The sequence below is a fragment of the Pongo pygmaeus genome, chromosome 1, assembly GCF_028885625.2.
Source record: "Pongo pygmaeus isolate AG05252 chromosome 1, NHGRI_mPonPyg2-v2.0_pri, whole genome shotgun sequence".
In the NCBI taxonomy this organism is placed as follows: domain Eukaryota; kingdom Metazoa; phylum Chordata; class Mammalia; order Primates; family Hominidae; genus Pongo; species Pongo pygmaeus.
In genome coordinates this window covers 70,229,087-70,254,249 of record NC_072373.2, presented here as the reverse complement: position 1 = coordinate 70,254,249, position 25,163 = coordinate 70,229,087, and the positions used below count along the sequence as shown (strand labels likewise).

At 35.5% G+C, this 25,163-nt stretch overlaps 1 protein-coding gene across 8 annotated transcripts in view; it reads left to right on the top strand.

The window, feature by feature from the left end:
• The window catches only part of TDRD5 (tudor domain containing 5), a 96,419-nt gene that overhangs the window by 46,094 nt on the left and 25,162 nt on the right, over positions 1–25,163 (top strand). For 4 of the 8 annotated variants that reach the window (XM_054456295.1, XM_054456198.1, XM_054456106.1 and 1 more), the window contains 7 exons: positions 1,817–2,029; positions 2,359–2,425; positions 10,004–10,204; positions 11,183–11,341; positions 13,342–13,503; positions 21,218–21,400; positions 22,455–22,598. In XM_054456295.1, the coding sequence (XP_054312270.1) occupies positions 1,817–2,029; positions 2,359–2,425; positions 10,004–10,204; positions 11,183–11,341; positions 13,342–13,503; positions 21,218–21,400; positions 22,455–22,598 (1,129 nt within the window). The remainder of the gene's footprint in view (positions 1–1,816; positions 2,030–2,358; positions 2,426–10,003; positions 10,205–11,182; positions 11,342–13,341; positions 13,504–21,217; positions 21,401–22,454; positions 22,599–25,163) is intronic. The other 4 variants (XM_054456593.1, XM_054456461.1, XM_054456379.1 and 1 more) reach the window with 2 other exon arrangements.

Here is a 25,163-nt window from a genome sequence, read left to right as displayed (position 1 = left end):
AAGTGGCGTGCGCTGGGAACAACAATAAGGAAGTGACGTTAGCACCAGGTGAGGTTGCAGGAGTCAGGAAGGGGGAGAGAGTGACTGATGTGATGCTGGAAGACTAAGAAAAAGCTAGATTCTGAATACCATGGGAAGATGTTTTATCTTATTCTGGGGAAGCACTGAGGGTTTTAAGAAAGCCATTGGAGTGAAGGGATGAAGATCTATTAGTGGACTAGTCTTGATGAGAGTGAGACTAGAAAGGAAGAGATAAATTTGGAAAATGAAAATTACCAGGTGACAAGAAGCGTGTTGAGAAGAATAAGAAAGAGAGGGAGATGATGAAAACTGTTTGCTTTAGAGACTGGGCAGGTTTGAGCTGGGGTGAAAACTTATCAGTAGAAGTTTACCTGTAGTGTCTCTAAGTTGACCATGAGAGTCATTGGCAATGTTGAATAGATGGTATGAGTTAGGATTAGGTTTAGACACTGTTAGATATAACTTTATCATAGTAGCTTAAAGAAGATAAAAGTTTATTTCTTCTTCCCAGAATAGTCCAAATATACACAATACACTCTGATATGACAGTTCCGTGGTGGGAGGGGGACACAGGTGGAGAATCTTGCTGCTCCAGAATAGTGTGTTGTCCCTGTTCACGTGGTCTTGGGTGTGGCTGACCACTACCACCACCCAGTCGTCCTGCCAGCTGCTGGGAAGGGGAAAAAGAAGTGGGGGATGGGAGATATACCTGTTTTATTGAAAGACACAACCCAGAATTTTCACTCTTAAAACTGTGGGTAAAATACACATTAAATATATTCATTTTAACTATGTACACTTTTTCTTATATCCCACTGTCCAAAATTTAGTGTTCACATAGCCACACCTAGAGCAGGACAGCTTGGGAAACCTGAATGACCATTAACCCAGTTAAAATTTGGGGGACTCTATTGCTAGAGAAAAGGGAAAGAGAATGGGCATTGAGGAACAACTAGTATGTCTTCCATATAGTTGGAAATATTCAAGTTTTGAAGTTCAGAAAGGATGCAGGCTCTTCTAGAGATAGATTGAGAATTAACAATTGATCAGTAGTGTGGTATAAGACATGAAAATGGGTGAGACAGTATATAGCAAGAACAATAGCTAATATTTGAGTGCTTAGTATATGTGTACACTGTCCTAAACTTTCAGGTGTTTTAGCAAATGTTTTATTTTTATCATCCCCATCCTAAACAAGGAAACTGAAGCACAGAAAGACTGTCACAGAGCTGGTAAATGATGGACTCAGGATTTGGACCCAGGTTATTGGTTCCTAAGCTTATATTATGTTATACTTCCTAAAGATAAGTGAATCTCAACATTTAAGGCAATACAGAGCCAATAAAAAAAATAACTATTGACAAAGAAGTAGAGAATTGTGTCTTAAAAACTAGGAAAGGGTTTGAAACAGGATAGGGTAACGCTGCAGCAAGATCATGTGTATTGAAGGCTGAGGAGAGAGGCTGCTGGATTTGGGAGCTATCAGGTCATTGATGTCTTAAAACTAATTTATCCTAGGAAGTACTGGGAAATGAAGATGGGGTACATTCTATCCAGCAGAGAATGTGAGATCAGAAAATGAGTGTGTGTTTCTCTATGAAGAAGTTTGTTGATGAAGAGATGGGATTCAGATAAGAAAAAACAATTAATTGGTATTAATGAGCATTAACAATTTGACAAAGTCAATTTTCTTTTCTTTGCTTTTTGCCAAGACTTTCTGGCTTGATACATTGATAAAAATTATCTTTAATTTTTTCTTCCCCTATGCATTTCTCTGTATTATGGAATTCCACAGGCGCTGTTATTCTAATCAGCTGGTTTCTGATCGATATGTCATGCCAGAATGTTTTATTCAGCCGGGACATCTCTGTTGTGTGAGGATTTCTGAGGATAAGTGGTGGTATCGGGTCATTATCCATCGAGTCCTTGGGAAACAGGAAGTTGAAGTGTTCTACCCAGACTTTGGAAATATTGGAATTGTTCAGAAGTCCTCCCTGAGGTTCCTCAAGTGAGTTGAATTGAATTAGAACAATGGATGAATTAAATTTTGAATCACAGTGTTGAAGCTCTGTGGGGTTGGGGTCTCTCTTTTCTCTTGCCTTCCTCCCTCCAATCCTTCCTTCCTTCTTTCTTCTTAGTGCATATTTGACAACTGGGTCATTTCATTTCACAGATGGATTGTAACTCTTCTGTTGTCTTTTACATGACACTGAATTTTGAATGGACGATGAGACTACGTTTTAGTCTCTTATTAAGAAAGTGATTCTTTGGGTCATGCTAAGAGGTGCATTTATATAGCAGGAAGATTGAACTTATATATTTGATTATCTATTGCAGGTGCTGCTACACAAAGCTTCCAGCTCAGGCTATCCCTTGTTCTTTGGCTTGGGTGAGACCAGTAGAGGTATGTTTGCTTGTCTCCCATTTAATCAGCAAACACTTGAGTGCCTGTTGTGTGCCAAGAACAGTTTTACATGCTCAGGATATGAAGATAAAACGTAGAACCGGCCCTCAAAGAAGTCAGTGTATAGAGTATGGAAAATAGACATGTAGACAAAAATTGTTATGCCATATAAAATTTGCTATAGGAGAGGTTTCAAGAATGAATGGTAGAGGTGCAAAAGGAAGATTGCTTGTTTCTGCCCAGGGTAATCAGGGAGGCATTTGAGTGGCACTTTGAAGGAAGATTAGGAAGATGATGAAAAAAGAAAGGCATTCCAAGCAAAGGGAGGGTAGCATGAAACATCTCAAATGGGAGAAATTTTAAGTAGTTCTGTTTGGCTACAGAATATAGGATGAGCTACAGTGAGTGCATGGTAGAAAATGTCAAAGAAATAGGAGCCTAATGTGAAGACCCACGTTCAGAAGACTGAACATTGTCGTCCTTTAGAGGCTGGGGAGCAACTAAAGGATGTAAATAGGAAACTGCCACTGACAGATAACATGTTTTCAAGATAATTCTCTGGCAACATTGTGGCAGAGCTTTGAGGTGGAATGGAGCAGGAGGCATTTTCATGTATATAGGTGCATTTATATAATTATTTTATGTACCTAACTTTGTATTTTTCCTTCAGAACTCTTACTAGCTCATACCTACACATTTATTATGCCATATTTGTCTGCTTAATCTTAATAACTTATCAGTTGCTCACATATAAATGGATTATTTTAAAAATTTTTTTTATCTGAAAAATTTTGTAAAGAAGAAAGAAAAACTAACACCTGTAATCCCAGCACTTTGGAAAGCCAAGGCGGGCGGATCACCTGAGGTCAGGAATTCAAGACCAGCCTGGCCAACATGGTGAAACCCCATCTCTACTAAAAATACAAAAAATAGCCAGGCATGGTGGTGGGTGCCTGTAATCTTAGCTACTCAGGAGGCTGAGACAGGATAATTGCTTGAACCCGGGAGGCGGAGGTTGCAGTGAGCTGAGATTGTGCCGCTGCACTCCAGCCAGGGCAACAAAGAGCGAAACTCCGTCTCAAAAAAAAAAAGAAGAAAGAAAAAGAAAAAAAATTACCTATAATTCCACCACTCAAACATATACAGTTTAGAAATTTGGTGTATGTTTCTTCCAGTTTATTTTATTATGTTGGGAGCGAGGGTTTTTTGGTATGGTTTTCAGCATTACTTAAAACAGTAATCGTAATATTTTGTATTCTGCTCTTTTGCTTAGCATTATAGCGTAAGTACTTTTATATGTTATTAAGTTCTCAATTGTAATGGATTCGTAGTGTAATCTGTTAGGTAAATGTGCATCATCGCCTGCTTAACCATTTCTTTATTGTTTGACATTCAAACTGATTCTAATTTTTGACTGTTAGAAACAATGTATGCAAAATATGTTTTTTGGTGGAAGCCTGTATTCAAGGTTGTTTTCTTGGGGGCATTTTATTCCCGATAAGTTTCTTTTTACTGTTTTGCCATCAGGAAGCACAGGACTAAATTTGTGACTCAGTTGTAGCCAGTGTTTTCTTTCTTTTTTTCTTTTCTTTTTTTTTTTTTTTTTTTTGGAGACGGAGTCTTCCTTCATTGCCCAGGCTGGAGTGCAGTGGTGCAATCTCGGCTCACTGCAACCTCCACCTCCCCGGTTCAAGCAATTCTCCTGCCTCAGCCTCCTGAGTAGCTGGGATTATAGGTGTGTGCCACCATGCCTGGCTAATTTTTTTATTTTTGTAGAGATGGGGTTTCACCGTGTTGGCTAGGCTGGTCTCTAACTCTTGGCCTCAAGTGATCCACCCACCTCGGCCTCCCAAAGTGCTGAGATTACAGGTGTGAGCCACCACCCCCAGCCCTCCTTTGTTCCTTTCTAAACTACTTCTGGCCTTAGGGCTTTTGCACATTCTAATAACTGGAATAGCTTATTCACAGTATCTCACGATTGTCCTTCTTGTCATTCAAATTTAAGTCCAAATGTTATTTCTTCAAAAAGGACTTCTTTGACCTGACAATTAAAAATGCATCCTTCACTTCAGTGTCACCTTGTTTTATCTTCATAATGCTTTATCACTATCTGATACTGTCTTGTTTGTTTCTGCATGACAGTGTGAGCCCCTGAAATCAGGGAAATTATCTTGTTCACCACTGCATCTCCAGTGCCCAGAGCAATGGTTTTGTGCATGGTAAATGCTCGATAACTAGATTTTTAACTAAATGAATCTCTCACTTTATTTCTGTGTCTTTTTTTCTGATTTCAAAAATAACGCATTTGGTAATAGCATAATAGCAACAGACTATTATGCCCATTAGCAAAATCAGAAGCAGGCAAAAAAGCAGAAGTTAAATGGCAATGGGACTTTTCAAGCTTCTTTTCTGAGAATCTGCAGTCTTGCTGTCTTAAAGAATTATAAGACATTGTTTGGAAATGGCAGAACAGCTAGAAGTTAGGGTGGAAATACTTGAAGGTAGGGAACCACAGAATGGATGAGTTCCCAAATCATTATATATGATTTGCCCAAATCCCTGGGTGACTACTGAACTTTCTTAAGTGTTGGGGAACTCAGTAGACCTAGTGAAAAAATCAACAGTTGGCATTTGAGGTAACTGAACAGAGATTTCTGTTGCTACAGACTGCAGAAGAGACAGTTTAGAGTTTGGGTCCAGACAGTTTTAACTGCCAGTTAAAACAAATCACTCTTGAGAAGAGCATAACAGAATCCAGAAGCTCTGAAACATTGATAATGTTTACTATTCAACTAAAAATCACTAGACATGGGGGGAAAAAAAAAACAAAACAGGAAAATGTGACATATACTCAAGGAAAAACGTAGTTGGTAGAAACTGACATTGAGATGTCCCAGACATTGGAGTTAGCAGACAAAGACTTTAAAGCAGCTATTGTGAATATGTTCAAGCACTGAAAGATTTACTCATCATAAGGAACAGAGAAGGAATTTCTGCAGAAAGAAACTATTTAAAATAAGTGGAAATTCTAGAGTTGTAAAGTGAAATAAATGAAAAGTTTCAGCATAGGCTTAATAGCAGATTCGGAGACAGTGGAGGAGTCTATGAACTTTAAAAACAGATCAAAAGAAATTATCCAATGTGAAGAAGAGCATAAAAAATAATTAAAGTGAAAATGGACAGAGACTTAAGGAAGTCTACGGTTCAATATCAGGTACCCCAACAGGTATGTAATTGGAGTCCCAGAAGGAGAGTTGAGAGAGAGAATAGGATGGAAAAAAGGAAGGCCAAAAAATTTCCACGGTGTGGTGAAAGAGGTCAATATTCAGAGGCAAGAATATCAACAAACTCCAAGCAGAATAAATACAAAGAAAACCATACCTAGGCACATGATAATCAAACTGCTGAAATCTAAAGCAAAAGGAGAAAATCCTGAAAGCAACAAGAAGGGGGAAAATACAGGAAACAATAATATAAATAATAATTAACTGCCCATTGAAAGGAACAACATTGAAGTCTGAAAGAGAAAAAGAAGTCAAGCCGGAATTCTATATCGAGTGAAAATATCTATCAAAATGAAGAAATGGAGACATTTTCAAAATGTAAAAACTGAGCTTGTCACTAGCAATCTTGAACAACAAATACTGAAGGAAGTTCTTCCAATTCTGAAGTGAAACCATATGGTAATGCAGATCTACAGGAAAGAATGACGATTATGGAAAGTGGTTAATATGTGGGCAAATATGAAAGACTATTAATTTTATTCTCTGAATTCCTTTAAAAGACATAGAACTTTCAAAACTAAATTGATAGTACTGTATGTTGGAGTTTATAGCATATGTTGATGTAATATATATTTATCCCAAAGTCTTAGTGCAGTTTAAGCTGTAATAACTACAGGAGTATAAAGGTTACAGATCATGAAATTATTCAAAAGTTTAATTTTTAACCTAATATATACTTGTTTATATGTAATACTCATTTTGTAAATTTTGACTAATTTTTTAATCTTAATATTTTGTTTCAACTTTTACCACCCCAACAAAAAATTACAATATAGTATTTATAGTAGAATCTTCACTTTTTGTTCCTTCTTGACATTTTTGATGTCATTTAAAATTTTGTTTTTGGCATAAATTGTTCATAATTTTTTTTGTCCTTTTGATGTTGACATCTGTAGTGGTATGTCCTTTCACATTCCAAATATGTATTTGTATCTTTTTTAAGGATCTAAAGAAACAGGTATTTGCCATTTTGAGTAGTTTTTTCAAAGAACCAAGTTTGGCTTTCTTGTTTCTATTATAAACATTTTTTTCTATTTTGTTTATTTCTGTCTTATTTTTACTATTTCCTTAATTCTACTTTCTTTGGGTTTATTTTGCTGTTCTTTCCCTAACTTCTTGATGTGCAAGCTTAGGTTATTTCTAGCCTTTAGGTGGATCTCATAAGTTTTACTGTGTAGTAGTTTTATTATTGTTCAGTTAAAAATATTTTGTAATTTATATTTTGCTTTCTTGTTTGATTCATGGATTATTTAGAAGTTTCTCGGTTTATAAACATTTTTCTAATTTGTCCTTTTGTAGTTGATTTCTAGTTTAAATACACTGTGGTCAGAGATCATCCTCTAGATAGTATCCGTCAGCCCTTTAAATATGCAGAGGCTGTTAGATGGTCCGGTATAGTGTCACTTTTTGTAAATGGTGATGTCTTCTTAAAAAGTGTATGTTCTGCAGTTCTTGTGTGTAATATTTTATATATGTCCATAAGGTCAACTTTATTGTGTGTAACTTATTCGTTCCGATTTTTCTGTATTGCTTTTCTGTAATTATTGAAAGAAGTGTGGCTTTTGTCTATGATTATTCTTTTGTGTATTTCTTCCTATAGTTCAGTCAGTTTTTATTTTGTATACAATTGAGGCTATATTATTAGGTACATATACAATACCAAAATTGTTATATCTTTCTGGCAGACTGAATGTTTTATCATTATGAAGTTAACCTCTTTATTTCTACTAATGCAAAAAAAAAACTTCTTTTGTCTGATGTTAATATATCATTTTCTATTTAATATTATCCTGGTGTGTTTTTAAACTGTCATTCTACTTTCAACCCTTTTCTATCTTTATATCTAGATATGTCTTTTATGAACTATATAGTTGTATTTTTTTAATCCAGGCTAATACCTTTTGTCTTTCACCCAGAATGTTTAGGCTGATTACATTTATTGTAATAATTGAAATATCTGGGTTTAACTCTTAGACTTTATTTTGTGTATACTATATGGTCTACATATTCTTTTTCTCACCATGCATGCCTTATTTTGAAGAGATATTTAAAACAATTCACTAAGAAATACACTATTATTTTAATAATTACTCTAGGAAATACAACACGCATAACAATGCAAGGACATTAGAGCACTTTAACTCCTTTACCCTCCCTTCTGACCTGTTTTTGTTGTGTAAAGTTATTTTTAACCCCTCAAGAAATTGCATAAAATAATGTCAATTTAGATTTAATTACATATTTCTCTGCTCTTCATTCTTCAGTCAAACCCTTCGTTGGGACCCGTTTTCCTTCATTTGAACTGTGTATCCTTAGGATTTTATTTAATGAGTGTCAGCTGGTAGCAAAGTTGTGTTTATCCGAAAATATCATTTATTTTTCACTTATTGTAGAAACATGTATTTACTAAGTATAGATTTCTAGGTTAGCAGTTAGTTTCTTTAGCACATTGAAGATATCATTACTGGCTTCTGGTTTCCCTTATCGTTTTCTGAGAAGTCAGCTGTCAGTTTAATAGATGTTCCTTTGAAGGTAGTGTCCTTTCTGTCTCTAGGTGTTTTTAAAATTTTCTATTAGTCGCTCATGTTCTTCAGTATTGCTGTGATGTGTTTATGTGTGAATTTATTATTTATGCTACTTTATGGTTCATCAGACTTCTTTTGTGTTTGTTACTTTTTTTTAATCTTGCAAATTCCCAACCACTGTCTCTTCAATTATTGCCTATTTCCCATATTTATATTTGTATTCTTCTTATTTCTGCTGCTTTTTTTCTGGGACCATAATTAAAAGTGTTAAAACTTCTCAGTTTTTCTTCCATTTCTCTTAACTTTTCTATCATATTTTACATCTGTCTGTCTTTCCATGCTGCATTCTGGGAAATTTTTTCCAAAATACCTCACACTTTACCAATTTACTGTTTAATTATATCTGATCTGTTACTGAATTAACCTATGAGGTTTTTAATTTGGGTTATTATGTTTTCACCATCTAAAACTTCTTAGTTCTGCTAGATCAATTTTTATAGATTGCTAATTTCTGCTAAACTGGTTTTTGTTTGGGTTTTTGGCTTTAAGCATAGTAAGTTTAGTTGTTTTATAATTTTTCTAGAAATTAAAATATCTAAAATTGAGGATTTGTTATATTGTTTCTGTTCTTTTTTGATTCATTGTTTCTTTGTATTTTTTTAATCTTTGCCTATGTACTGCTCATTGTCTTTCAAAAATTAACTGTAAGAATGGTTGAATAATAAAGGCTGAGGTTGCCTACCTCCAGAGAGAATTTACATGTGCTTCTGCCAGATATCTAGAAATATTACCAGTCTGGGACCATGTTAATTTAAATTAACAACTTGAGGATGTGTAGACCACCCTGGTAATGTGAAAACTGAGCTGCAAATCCATGTGAAGGATGATTTATTTTCTTCCTCCCTTACCCTGAGAGTGTATCTCCTTAGGGACTCAGTTTAATGAAGGAAAGTTCTCCTGTAAACTCCCCACCATGGGTGCACCCTGGCTTTGATGTCTGTCTCGTTTGTCCTGTTAGACCATCCGGTGGCTCACGCCTGTAATCCTAGAATCTTGGGAGGCCAAGGCAGGTAGATCACCTGAGGTCAGGAGCTCAAGACCAGCCTGGCCAACATGGTGAAACCCCATCTCTACTAAAAATACAGAAATCAGCTGGGTGTAGTGGCACGCACCTGTAATCCCAGCTACTCAGGAGGCTGAGGCAGGAGAATCGCTTGAACCTGAGAGGCAGAGGTCGCAGTGAGCCGAGATCGCGCCATTGCACTCCAGCCTGGGCAACAGAGAAAGACTCCGTCTCAAAAAAAAAAACAAAAACAAAAAACAAAGTTCAAATTGCCTGGATTAGCAGGTACCCTTAAGACAAAAGAAGTAGTTCCCATTTTCCCTTCAATTTTGGCCTGATAATTTGTTCAAGCTTGTCAGTTCTTTGATGCCTTTTGGATATATTTCATAATTCTTTTACCTAGAATTTTTAGTTGTTTTCTATGGGAGGGTTGGTCTAATAATCTAACTCACAATTTCTGAAAATGGAAGTTGCACGTCACATAATTATTTAAATTTTTTCAGTAATTACATTTTTTTATCATTTTTCCTTTATTCTGACTTTTCTCATCCCCAAATCATATATATCCTCCTATGTGTTATTCTAGTACTTTTATCATTTTATTTCCACTTAAATCTCTAGTTCATCAGAATTCATTGTTGTATATGGTTATTATAATTCATGTTTAGATCTATCACCTGAATCCAATATCTTGATCATATTTCAGGAACACTGGACATCGAAAGCTATTTTGCAGTTCCAGAAGTTGTGCGGTTTGAAGCCATTAGTGGGGGTAGTGGATGAATATGTAGATGGAATCCTTAACATTTTTTTGTGTGACACATCCTCAAACGAAGATGTCTATTTCCATCATGTCTTGAGAACAGAGGGCCATGCTATTGTATGCCGAGAAAATATCTCTTCTAAGGTGGAGCAGTCTGGATGTATTTTGTAATATATTTTGTTTAATTTCACCACGTCAAGGTATAAGATAATTTAATAAAGAAGTTTATTTGGTTTATTCTTTAACCAATTAGAGACATCCACGAGATTCCTGGCTTTTTAATGCAGAGCACTCTTAATTTTCAGATGACCACAGAAAAACTGCATTTGACTAATTGTCCTTTGAAATGTGAATACTTCTATTTTAAATAATTAATTTAAAAAGTAGTTATCTGGCCTGGCACGGTGGCTCTCGCCTGTAATCCCAGCTGCTTGGGAGGCTGAGGCAGAGAATTGCTTGAACCTGGGAGGTGGAGGTTGCAGTGAGCCGAGATGGTGCTACTGCACTCCAGCCTGGGCAACAGAGTGAGACTCTGTCTCAAATAATAATAATAATAAGTAGTTATCTGAAATTGTCCTAGAGAAGAATAACACTCCTATTTTGCAATTATTGATAGTATCTGTTTCACTATTATGTTGATAATTTTTGTAACCAGCAAAAACTGTCAACAATGGACACATTTTTAACTGTTAAAATTTGGAAGATAGGCCGGGCGCGGTGGCTCACGCCTGTAATCCCAGTACTTTGGGAGGCCAAGGTGGGTGGATCACGAGGTCAGGAGATTGAGACCATCCTGGCTAACACAGTGAAACGTCATCTCCACTAAAAATACAAAAAATTAGTCAGGTGTGATGGCACGTGCCTGTAGTCCCAGCTACTCAGGAGGCTGAGGCAGGAGAATCGCTCGAACCTGGGAGGCAGAGGTTGCAGTGAGCCAAGATTGCACCACTGCACTCCAGCCTGGGCAACAGAGCGAGACTCCATCTCAAAATAAATAAATAAATAAAATAAAATTCGGAAGATAATATACTTCCATAGCATTTGAAAGTTATTAAGTGCTTTCTCACCCTTCTTCTATTGGTCATGTAAATTAAACCATCCCTTTTCTTTTTTTAATCTTAGGGTTTCAGTGAGCTCAACCCTTTAGCTTTATACACGACATCCAGTGGAGGGCCAGAGGACATTGTCTTGACAGAAATGGGTTATCCTTCCCAGCAGCACTATTTTAATGAAGACCGAAAGATAAGTCCACAGTCAAAAGAGAGTGAGTTACATATCCTGGTAAGAGATTTTTGCAAATAGTAGTATAATTCTTTTTATTACTGTAATCCTCATTTTTTTAGATGAAACCAAGGCTTTCCAAATTTTGGAAAGTTTGGAAATTTTGCACAGTGATCTTAACAATTTGTCTCTTTATTTGCTGGCTTAAATGTTTGCTTCAGTCATGCCTCTTCCTGAACAATTGCTCTCATATAGTAAATTCCATTGCTGCCTTTGTGCAGTTGTGAGTTCACTACACTGACTCTGAATGCTATTCTTCTTCCCTCTGCAGTACACAGGTTCTTCAGGTATTCTCGTTTCTTACTTTCCCTGTAAACTTTCAGCAACTCCTCCCTTCACAGTAATAATAATATTGTAATGTTATTATGTATCTTTTCCAGCCCACAGTAATAAGAACAACAGCATTATTTATTGAACTTGTACCACATGGCAGGCACTGTTAAAAGCATTCACATGTGTTAACTAATTTAATCTTTACAGCAACTTACCAGGTTTATACTTTCATATCTTCATTATAAAGATAGGTCGTACGTCTCTAATGCACAAATCCAAAACCTGAAATGCTCCAAAATCTCAAAATGTTTGAGTCCTGACATGATATCACAAGTGGAAAGTTCCACACCTAACTTCATATTACAGGTTGCAGTCAAAATGCAGTCCAAACTTTGTTTCATGCACAAAATTATTTAAAATATTATATAAAATTACCTTGAAGCTATACATATAATGTATATATGCAGCATAAATGAATTCCATGTTAGACTTGGGTCTTATTCCCAGGATATCTCATGTATATGCAAATGTTTCAAAATCCAAAATTATCCAAAATCTGAAACACTTTTGGTCCCAAGCATTTTGGATAAGGGATACTCAATGTGTAAAAGGCAAGTGAAGCATATAGTGAGGACTTAATGTTTCTTGAACAAATAAACCATGTCCTCCAAGTCTTATATTCCTCACGACAGCAGATACTGGGCTAAGAATACAGGATGTGTTTAATTTGAGGGCCAAAAATGTTTTGTTTTATTGATACAATGTCTTTTTATTTTCTTTGAATAAGATGTAAAAATATTATTTTGTTTAGTGTGTTTTATATATCTGACTTTTAAAATAAAATTATAGAGATGATTTTTTAAGTAGACATTTACTAATTATTAGAAAAGATAAAGGCCATTTTGACTACTGGGAGATTACCTATTATGAAAAATATGTACTGATGTTTCCTACTGCACGTTCAAAACAATATAAAGATTTTTAGATTTCTAGTTAATGTTAAAATTAATGAAGCTTGTATGCCCGTAACACTTTCCAAAGCCTGAATTTTTCTTAGTCATTATTACTGGACTAGGAGAATTCTGTGTCTTCATTTTTAAATAGTAAATTGAATTCAACCTTTAATATTTTTAGAATATCCTATCACTCTGTTGGTATCTTCAAATAATCATAGTTTTATTCTGGAAATGAAATAAGAACCATCTTTTCTGCAAAAGAGAAAGGGCTTAAAACTCTACTATTCCACCCTAGTCTGTACTTTGACATATTAAGACTCCCATATGCTACACACACACCTACACCTCTACACCCACTTCCTTGTGAATTCCTACTCATCTTTTAAGTGTTATCTTCTTCATTGCATCTTCTCAGATGTCCTCTTCTATCAATCATATTTTGGTCATATCTTTGTGATGGCTGTACTTGGAAGACTGATTCTAGGTCTTTCCACAATATTTTTTAGTTCCTTTAGAGCTGGAATCTGTTGCATTCATCTTTGTATTCACAGAGCTGTCTTGTAGACATTTCATAATAAGGGTTCAATAAATGTTCGTTGGCTGGAACTAGGGTAGCAGGATGGGAAGACCTAGGATCATGGATAAAGCTATAAAATAATGTAGCATTTGTGTGAACCATAGCAAAAACTTCCCCCCAAAATGTATAGGCATGTAGATTTTGGAAACGGCATTAATATTGAAAATAAAAGAATTCTCTTTCATATCTACTAGCAAGATATTAATGATGAAAAGTCTTTAAGTCATCTTAAATCTGAGTCAAAGGAGCCATTAAAGGATTCTGAATTTGATTCTTTGAAAACCTGTAATAAGAGCTTTGAAGAAGATCCAAAGTGGTCCAACCCAGAACCAAATGATCTGAAGGAAGAAAATGAGGTAGGAGAAGGAAAGATAGTCTTTGAATATGTAATTAATATAATACACTGAATTCATAAGTGAAGAGGACTGGAATAAACTCTCTTTAAACCCCACTGCTTTTAGTATTACAAATTCTTAGGCCAGGTGCAGTGGTTCACACCTGTAATCCCAGCACTATGGGAGGCTGAGGTGGGCGGATCACTTGAGGTCAGGAGTTCGAGACCAGCGTGGTCAATATGATGAAACCTTGTCTCTACAAAATGTACCAAAAAAAAATTAGCCAGCCGTGGTGGCATGTGCCTGTAATCCCAGCTACTTAGGAGGCTGGGGCTCGAGAATGCCTGATCCCAGGAGGTGGAGGTGGCAGTGAGCTGAGATCGTGCCACTGTACTCCACCCTGGGTGATAGAGTGAGACTCTGTCTCAAAAAAATAAAATAAATAAAAAAATGTGTTCATAGTAACCACGACCAAAGTTGTAGCAATATAACCTTGATCATAAAAAAGCTATCTGGCTTTGATGTGTTAGTTAATATCCTGTGACTTGGGGTGGTCTTCAAGAATTATACAGCAGCTAGAAACTAGTATTGAGAAATTATATTATGAAAAACCCATTGGGAAAAATGTTTACAACTTTTTTGGAGGATGTATTTTTATTTTAATCAAATGTTTATGTACACAAAACTTAAGATCCCCCATGACTCCTTCCCCTATATTTCCTATTTCCCAGAGCAACCACGTTTATCTCTTTTAGCTGCTTTTTGAATTTACTTCTGTTTCTTTCATTAAATAACATCCTCATGTTGTTATTTGTTATTTCCTGATTTTTCAGTTTTAAGTATCTGTGGATTTCCCACTGTGAAAGATGAGGGCTTAGTTCTCTTTCATCGCCTTACCACCACCACACACAAACATAACCTTTTTGTCCCTTCCCCCTACCATGTTACTGATATAGTATATCAAACTTTCCGTCAGATCACCATTCAATATTTACATTACTGTGACTATGTAAATGCTCTTCACGGCTTGGCCGAGTATTATAGTACACTATTACACCTTTTTTTCCCTTGTATAACTTTTTTTCATGTTAATATTTCTTTCCTTTTATAAATTAACACATAGTAAAATTGACTTTTGGTGTACTATTCTATCAACTTTAATAAATGTGTAGATTTGTGTAACCAACACTGCAATTGGGATGCAGAACAGCTCCATCATCTAAAATAACTCCCTTGTGCTACTGCTTTGTAATCATAGTCTCCCCACATCCCTAACCCCTAGCAACTGGTCTGGGGTCTGTTTTCTGTCACTCTAGTTTTACCTTTTCAGGACTGTCATGTAAGTAGAATCATATAGTATGTAACCTTTGGATACTGGCTTCTTTCATTCACTGTAGTTCTGTACCTTTGAGATTCATCCAAGCTCTTGCATATATCAATAATATGTTCTTTTCAATTGCTGAATAGTATTTTATGGGATACATTTACCACAGTTTGTATACCCATTCACCCATTGAAGGACATTTGGGTTGTTTCCAGTTTGGGGTATTTATGAATAGAGCTGCTATAAATATTCATGTACAGGTTTTTGTGTGAACATAAGCTTCATTTATCTACAGTAAATACCCAGGAGTAAGATTGCTGGGTCATGTGATAAGTCTATGTCAAATTTTTTTCCAGAGTGGCTGTACCATTTTGAATTTTCACCAGCAATATATGAGTTCCAGTTGCTCCATTTTCTTGTCAGCACTTGACATTGTCAGTAATTTTGCTTTAGCCATTTTAATAGGTGTGTAGTAGTATCACAGCATGATTTTAAATTCGAGTGATTAATGATGTTGAACATCTTTTCATGTGCTTAGTTGTCATCTATACACAATTCTTGGTGAAATTTCTGTTGAAGTCTTTTTCCCATTTTTTTGATTGGGTTGTTTTCTTACTCTTGAGTTTTGAGAGTTCTTTATATATTCAGGATACTAGTTCTTTGTCAAATAATGTGATTTTCAAAAATATTCTCTCACTTGTAGCTTGTCTTTTCATTCTCTTAATAGTGTCTTTCATACAGAAGTTTTTAATTTTGGAAAAAACCTAACGTATCAACTTGTTTTCTGTTATGGACAGTGTTTCCAGTATCAAGACATCTTGAGTTATTTATGAGGCATGAAATTTAGGTCAGGTTTCATTTTGTTACATGTGGATGTCCAATTGATCCAGCATCCTTTCTTGAGAAGGCTATCCTATCTCCATTGGGATATCTCCATTGTCTTTGAAGCCTTATCAAAAATCAATTGTCTATATTTCTGTAAGTCTATTTCTAGATTCTATATTCTTCTCCAGTGACCTATATGTATGTCTCTTTATCACTTCCACATTGTCTTGATTACTGTAGCCTTATATAGTACCTCTTAAAATCAGGTAGTATGGGCTGGACGCAGTGGCTTATGCCTATAATCCTAGCACTGTGGGAGGCCGAGGTGGGTGGATTACCTGAGGTCAGGAGTTCAGGACCAGCCTGGCCAACATGGCAAAACCCTGTCTCTACTAAAAAATACAAAAACTAGCCGAGTGTGGTGGTGGGCACCTGTAATCCCAGCTACTTAGGAGACTGAGACAGGAGAATTGCTTGAACCCAGAAGGCAGAGGGAGGTTGTAGTGAGCTGAGATCACACCATTGCACTCCAGCCTGGACGACAAGAGCGAAACTCTGTCTCAAGAAAAAGAAAAAATCAGGTAGTATGATTCCTCCTATTTTATACCTTTTCAAAATTGTTTTTAATATTTTGGTTCCTTTTTCTTTCCTTGTAAATTTTAGAATCAGCTTATCTATACCTGAGATTTTGATTGGAGTTGTGTTATATATATAGATAATTTTGAGGAAAGTTGATGCTTTAGTCCATGAACATGGTGTATCTCCCCATTTATTTAGGTTTTCTTTTATTTCTTCAACAGTGTTATAATTTTCAGTATACAGGATCTGTACATGTTCTGTTAATTTTATACCTAAGTATTTCACTTATTTTGAGAGCTATTATAAATGTTTTCCCCAGTTTTTGTATTTTAATTGCTAGTATATAGAAATTGGTGTTTTTTTTGAACTACCTAACTTCACTTATCCATTCTAGGGGGTGTTTTGTTGGTATCTTTTGTGATTTTTTTCTATATCAGTAATGTTGTCTGCATTAGTACATGCAAATGGAGATCTGTTTTCATGAGATATTGGTCTGTAGTTTTCTTGTATTGTCTTTGATTTTTGTACTGGATAATCCTGGCCTCATAAAATAAATCTGAATATATTGCCCCCTTTGCTGTATTCTGGGAAAGATTATGTAGAATTGTATTTCCTTTTTATTTATTTTTGTTGTTTGTGTGGATCTTTATTTTCTTAGTTTTTTTAATTAAGTAAAATTGCATATATGGTGTACAACATGTTTCAATATATGTATACACTGTAGCATGTATAAATCAAGCTACTTAGCATATGCATTACCTCACATATTTGTTATTTTTTTGTGGTGAAAACACTTAAAATCTACTCTCCTGGCAATTTTTAAGTATACAATATGTCACTATTAACTGTAGTTACCAAGATGTATAGCAGATCTCTTGAATTTACTCCTCCTGTCTACAGAAATTTTGTGTTCTTTGACCAACATCTGCCCAATCCCTCCACCTCCTAGCCTCTGGTAACTGCTATTTCACTCTGCTTTTTTAGATTCCATGTGTAAGTGAGATCATGTGTTATTCCTCTTACTGTATCTGGCTTCTTTCATGTAACATAATGTCCTCCTGGTTCATCCATTTTGTCACATATTACAAGATTTCCTTCTTTTTAAAGGTTGAATATTATTACATTGTGTGTATATACCACGTTTTCTTTATTTGTTTATTGATGTACACTTTGTACAGGGTGATACTGTCCTAATAAAATGAGTTGGAAGTATTTGCTCATCTATTCTCTGGAAAAGGTTACATAAAATCAGGTTCTTTTTCAGGGAGAGAAGTTAATTTTTAAAATGTTTGATATTACCTTATAAAACTCTCTGGGCCTGGAGACTTTTTTCCAGAAGAATTTAAATTATAAAATCAATTGCTTTAGTAGATAGAGGATTATTCAAATCAGCTATTTTATCTTAGTCTTGTTATTTTGTGGTTTTTGAGGAAGTGACTCATTTAAGTTATCAAATGAGGAATTGGTTCACTTCATCTAAGTTGTCAACTATATGTATAACATTGTTTATAGTATTCCCTTATTATCCTTTTGTTATCTGCAGGGTCTGCAATGATAATCTCCTATTACATTCCTGATATTGGCAGTTTGTCTCCTCCCTTTTTTATTAGTCTTACTAGAGATTTATCCATTTTATTGAACTTCCCATTCCTAGAGAATAAGCTTTTGGTGTCACTGGTTTTATCTCTTGTCTTTGTGTTTTCAAGTTCGTTGATTTCTTTCTTTTATTTTCTTTGGGTTTATTTTTGCTTTCTTTTTCTATTTCTTTAAGATGGAAGTTTACTTTATTGATATGAGACCTTTCTTTTCTAATATAAGCATTGATGCTATGAGTCTCTACATATCACTTTAGCTGCATTTCACAAATTTAAACGTATTGTATTTTCATTTTCATTCAGTTCAAATATTTTATAGTTTATTTTGAGATATTATCTTTGACCCATGAATTATTTGGAAGTGTGTTGTTTAATTTCCAAGTGTTTGGAAATTTTCATGTTAACTTCCTGTTACTTCTTTCCAGTTTAGTATGGTCTTAGAACACACTTAGTATGATTTCAGTTCTTTAAATTTGTTAAGGTTTGTTTTGTCAACACAGGATGTGGTCTAGCTTGGTAAATGTCCATGTGTCTTTGAAAAAAAACATGTATTCTGTTGTTGGGTGGAGTTTCTATAAATGTCAGATCCAGTTGACTGGTGGTATTGTTCAGTTCTTCTGATCCTTGCTATCTACCAATTTTGTTGATTATTGAGAAGAACACTGAAGTCTGTAACTATAATCTTGGATTTTGTCTATTTCTCCTTTCATTCTGTCAGTTTTTTTGTTGTGCATTTTGAAGCTCTATTGTTAGGTGTTATCCATTTAGGATTCTTACATGTCTTGGTGAATTGACCCTTTTATCATTATGAAATGTCTTTCTTTATTCACAATTACTTTTTTTGCACTGAAGTCTACATAATCTGATATCAGTGTAGCCATTCCAGTTTTCGTGTGTTTGTGTGTGTGCGTGCTTGCCTGGTATATTTTTTTTCCATCCTTCTAACCTACCTGTGTCATTATATTTGAAGTAAGTTTCTTGAGACAGCATATAGTTTGATTATTTATTTATTTATTTTATTTATTTTTTTGAGACGGAGTTTTGCTCTTGTTTCCCAGGCTGGAGTGCAATGGCATGATCTTGGCTCACCACAACCTCCACCTCTCGGGTTCAAGCAATTCTCCTGCCTCAGCCTCCTGAGTAGCTGGGATTACAGGCGTGTGCCCCATGCCCAGCTAATTTTGTATTTTTAGTAGAGATGGGATTTCTCCATGTTGGTCAGGCTGGTCTTGAACTCCTGACCTCAGATGATCTGCCCACCTTGGCCTCCCAAAGTGCTGGGATTACAGGCATGAGCTACTGTGCTCGGCCTTGTTTGATTATTTTTTAATCCACTCTGACAATCTGAATTTTAATTAGTATGGTTTGGACCATTTATGTTTAATGTGATTATATATATGTTTTTATTTTAGATCTGCCATTTTATTTTTCTGTTTGTTCCCCTGATTTTCATTCATCTGCCTCCTCTTTCTTGCCTTCTCTTAGGTTATTTGAACATTTTTTAGTATTCCATTTTATCTACTATGGTTTTTTTTTTTTTTTTTTTTTTGGAGACAGAGTCTTGCTCTGTTGCCCAGGCTGGAGTGCAGTGGCACAATCTCAGCTCACTGCCAGCTCTGCCTCTTAGGTTCACGCCATTCTCCTGCCTCAGCCTCCCGAGTGGCTGGGACTACAGGTGCCCACCAGCATGCCTGGCTAATTTTTTTTTATTTTCAGTAGAGACAGGGTTTCACCATGTTATCCAGGATGGTCTCAATCTCCTGACCTCATGATCCGCCCACCTTGGCTTCCCAAAGTACTATGTTTTTATTATATCTATTTGTATAGTGTTTTTAGTGGTTGCTTTAGGAATTACAGTTGTCATTCTTGACTTTTACAAGGTACTTAGTCAGCATTTTACCACTTTGGAATGTCAGTATCTTACCCTACTATTTAGGTCTTTTTACCCCTTCCTTTTTCCTTTATGCCATCCTTGTCTTATGTATTATACCTACATACAATTTATGATGTTAGTTTTTGCTTTCCATCTTCAAGAATATTCTTTAAAAGTTCAAGAGAATAGTCTATTATATATACCCAGATATTTATCATTTCTGTTGATCTTTCTTTTTCTGATATTCCAAGTTTCCTTCTGATATCTCCTTTCTGTCCAAAGAACTTCCTTTAACAATTATTTTAGAGTAGGTATGCTGACCATGAATTCTGTTTTCTTTATTGAGAATGTATTTATTACTTCATTCTTGAAGGATATTTTGGCTGTATATAGAAACCTGGGTTCCCATTTCTTCTCTTTTAGCACTTTAACAGTTTCATTCTTCTTCTTTCTGCCCTACATGGTTTCTGATGCAAAATCCACAGTAATCGAAATTGTTCTTCCTTTATAAGTAATGTGTTATTTTTCTTTGGCCACATTCAAGATAGTTCTTTGTCTTTAGTTTTCAGCAACTTGAGTAGAACCTGTCTAGGTATGGATTTCCTTTAGGTTTATCCAGTTTGGGTTTTGGTGAACTTCTTGAATCTGTAGATTTATGTCTATCACCAAATTTTGGATGTTTTCAAACATATTTCTTCAAATTATTTTTCTGCATTATACTCTTTCTGTTCTCCTGGTGAGACTCTGATGACACAAATGTTATATCTTTTGGTATTGTTCCACAGTCCCTGAGGCTCTGTTTTGGGTTTTTTGTTTCGTTGTTTTTTTGTTTTTCCCCCCAATCTTTTTTTCTCTTTTGTTTAGATTTGATCATTTCTAGGGATCTGTCTTCAAGTTCATGCATTCTTTCATTTCTGTTCCTGCTGTTGAAAAGACAGCCAGGGATCTCGATATTCATTATAAAAACTTTCATTTAATTCCTTAATAATTTTTTATTACGATTGCTCCATCCTCAGTTTTACCCTCCAGAATATTTCTGGTCTTCTGGCAGATAGAGGAGATGTAGTTGCCTGAATCCTTGGAATAGGGGAGAGTATCTGGAGATCTAAGTCCTACTTACACAGACTTTCAGCCAGTGTGCTTGTTTTCATTCCCAATTTACCCCCTCAATTCCAAAAACCTTTTAGTACAAATTTCTGACTTTTTAAGGTATATATTGTATAGATTTGGGTTGCTTCTCAATTTTTTCACTACAAGCTCAGGATTCCACTTTCTCAGGACTGCTTAATCAGTTGTCACTTGTCTGCTTTCCTGTACCCAGAAAGTAGATGGTGCTTTCTCCTCTTCTGTTCTCTTTGACTATAAAGATTATATCCTAAATCTCTTTATTATTTTGGTGGCATTTCAGAAGGGAAAGTAATAAATTGTGAATTCAAACTGTCATCTTTACCTGGAGTCAGGAAAAAACTATAAAACCTAAATTTTATGTGCTCATATAGGAACTATAAATGATAGTTTTTGTCTTCCGTTACATTTTAGGATGAGATCCCCACTGGAATGCCATGCCTGGAGTCAGTGACCATAGGTGATGATATTTGGGATGAGAACTGGTTACCTCTACAGGCTAAGATGGGAAAAGGAGGTGATGCTGCCTCCCATCTATTTACTGCAAGCTGTGGTGGAAAGAATCAGTATTCATCATGTAAAGAAATGCCACAGAAGGTGAGATCCTTGGAAAAATAGAAAGCAAATCAGGCCAGGCACTGCGGCTCAAGCCTGTAATCCTAGCAGTTTGGGAGGCCAAGGTGGGTGGATCACTTGAGCTCAGGAGTTCATGACCAGCCTGGGCAACATGGTGAGACCCTGTCTGTACTAAAAATAGCCAGGTGTGGTGGTGTGCACCTGCTCTCCCAGCTACTTGGGAGGTTGAGGTAGGAGGATCAGTGCTTGAGCCTGGCAGCTGGAGGTTGCAGTGAGCCAAGATCATGCCACTACATTCCACCAGCTTGGGTGACAGAGTAAGACCCTGTCTAAAAAAAAATAGGAAAAGGAAGCAAATCAGTACTGAGAAAAGGAAATTTAAATTTAGTTGTCTAGGTCCAAGAAAGCTATATATTCTGGAATTCAAAAGTATTTATCAGGCCGTAATTAAAAGAATACATGATTTTAAAAAATGGTAGTGGCATGTAGTGGGACAGAGGATTCATCATGGGACAATAAACCATAGGCCAGTTTTTGCATATCTGCTCTTTTAATCATTGTGATTTTTGTTTTATCATTGGCCCCTAGTCAAGGCCCTTAGGATCTATAAATAAATGAAAGAAACCATTTTCTCTAATTCTACTTTTGTTGCTTTAGCCTTGTAATATAACCCCTGGATTTCTGGAGTCAGCATATTTGCTAATATTAGGCCTAACTATATATATTTAAAATTTATTTTCCATTGGCTATAAGAATAAGTATCTGAAATTATGTTGCTCCTTCATGTTTGTGCTATTTAAGTACTAGGTGATCATGAAAAAAATCATCTAGCCATGAAAAAGATATTAAAGACTACAAACAGAGTTGTATTTATTTTTGAGATCCATGTGTTCAGAGTTCAAGATACTGGGTATGGACCAATAAAGCAAGAAGGAAAGTCACACTGATATAGAAAGTTAATAAATACCTTTTTTTAATATGTATTGCTTTCTTGCATTTATTTTGCCCGAGTTATCCTCTTTTTGGGTCATGTCACACTTTATCTCAGTCTTTTGTTGCCATTTTTTCATTATAGGACTGGTGTTTTTCTATCCCTAAAGATACATGGGAAGATTCTTGGCAGCCTTCAGGCCTTGTAAATGGAATGAAAGTAGAAGTTCATAAGCCAGAAGTACTGGGTGCTCAGGAAGAAAATACTGGCACAAACAGGACTCAAAAGGTAAATGTCTAATGCAGGTTATTGGGACAGGTTTGCATAAGGAAGTCCTTTCATTTTTAGAAAGCAAAATTGTCTCAATTTACATATTTTGATATTGCCTATCTCTTAACAGGTTGCTGTAGCTGTTACTGTTGATGATAAATTTGACTTTTTGGTCTTTGTACTAGAGTTATGAGTGGATTTGCACCCCAGAATACTTGTGGTTAATGACCTCTCTCAGCAGTTGTAGAATACATATACATAAAATATATGTTGATTTTAAAATGAAAACATAATTCCTTATTGCTTCAGAAGAGAATCCTGGGCCTAGAATTTTAAAAATGATTAAACCTCTCTTAGAGATAGAGAAAATTGGGATTTTCCTGTAACTTAGTCATAATTTTAAGCTCTATATTTGTCGCATAGTCTAGACTAGTTTCTTCATTCACATTGCTTTGGCAGAAAGCAGTAATCCTGGCATAGAATCTGTTTGTTTCAGGTTTCCTGAATATATTACAAGCATCCTGAAAGCAGCAGGACAATTTGTGTGAATCATGAAATTTGGCTGCCAGGCCTCTTTACTTTGGTGTGTTACATTGAAAATAAAGAGCTTAAGTCTAGAAGACTTGTTCAAAAGCAAATCTAGGGAAGAAGAACCTTCTAAGTGACACATTTCCTTCAGACTGTGGTTACTTTTGTATGAGAATGATAAAGTCATTCTGTATTTCATAGAATGGTCTCTTCCAGAAATGTAGCTTACTTAATGCATGAATTTAGTTTTAGGATAAAGTAGGCTTTTATATTTTGTTTCTCATGTCTTCTTTTAAATACAGCTTTATTGAAATATAATTGATATACCATTATAATTCACTATTTAAAGTGCACAATTCAATGTTTTTAGGATACACAGCTGTGCAGCTATCACTACAGTCTATTTTAGAATATTTTCATCACCCTCTCAAAAAAAACCACCCATGACCGTTAGCAGTCATACTCCTTCCCTATCCTCTCACAGCCTTAGGCAGCTACTTACTAATCTGCTTTCTGTCTCTACAGATTTGTCTGTTAAATGGCACACCGTATGTGGTTTTCTGTGATTGTCTTCTTTCACCTAGCATTAATAATGTCTTCAAAATTCATCCTTGTAGTATGAACCAGTACTTCATTCCTTTCTATGGCTGAATAATATACCACATCTTATTTATCCATTCATCAGTTGGTGGGAATTTGGGCTGCTTTCACATTTTGGCTATTATGCTGCTAAGAATGTTCAAGTACAAGGTTTTGTGTGAACACGTTTTAGTTTTTCTTAGATATATAACTAGGAGTGGAGTTTCTGGATCGTATGGTAATTCTGCTTTTAACATTTTGTGGAACTGGCATAATGTTTTTCAAAGTGGCTGCAACATTTTATGTATCCCCCAGCAGTGTATGAGGGTTCCACTTCTCCATATCTTCACCAACACTTATTGCCTGTTCTTTTGATTATGGCCATGCTAGTGGATATGAAGGTTTTTATTTCCATATCCCTGATGGCTAATGATGTTGGGTGTCTTTTCATGTGCTTATTGGTGATTTATCTTCTCTGACAAGATATTCAGATCCTTTTCCCATTTTAAAAGTAGATTGTGTTTTGTTATTCAGATATAAGAAAATATCATAAGTCCCTTATCAGATATATTATTTTCAAATTTTCTACTCTTCTGTTTTTCTTTTTCACTTAATGGTGTCCATTGCAGCACAAAAGTTTTTTTTAATAAAATCCAATCGATTTTTTTATTTGGTTGCTTGAGCTCTTGGTCTCCCCTAATAAGCCATTGTCTGACCCAAAGTTACAAAGATTTACACTTGTGTTTTCACCTAAGCATTTTATAATTTTAGCTCTTACATTTAGGTCTTTGATCCATTTTGAGTTAGTTTGTTATGGTGTGAGATAGAGTCCATCTTTATTCTTTTGCATGTGGACATTCAGCTGTACCAGCACTAGTTGTTGAAACGATGATTCTTTCCCCATGAATTGTCTTGGCATCCTTATTGAAAATCAGCTGACATAAAGATAGGGTTTATTTCTGGACTCTTAAATCCTATTCTCTATGTGTCTGTTCCTATACCAGTGTCACAATGTCTTGATTACTCTAGCTGTTTAATAAGTTTTGAAGTCAGGAAATCTGAGTCCTCAAACTTTTTCTGTCATGTAGTTTTATACTATTAATTTATACCCCATGAAGAGAATTTATAAAGGTAAAATCTTTACTGTATCATAATGAACTTCTTAAGGTATATTTCTTAAGAAAGTTCTCTTTTTCTACCCCTTTTTGTATTCCTATTCTAAAGCAACCTGTACTTACCATGCAGGTTCAATATCCCGTATTCAAAAGGCTTGGGATTGGAAGTATGCTTAGGATACAGTCCTCTCCTGCTGTCTGTATCTTCAACCTCTTTCTGCTGGAGTGTTCTCATAAGCATTTAAACATGTTAGTGTACCTTCCGTCTAAACAAAATTTAAACCTAAATTTTTTTAATCCCAAAGTCCTCTCTAGCTACCACACTTGTTTTTCATCCCCTATGTAGACAAACATGTTTTGC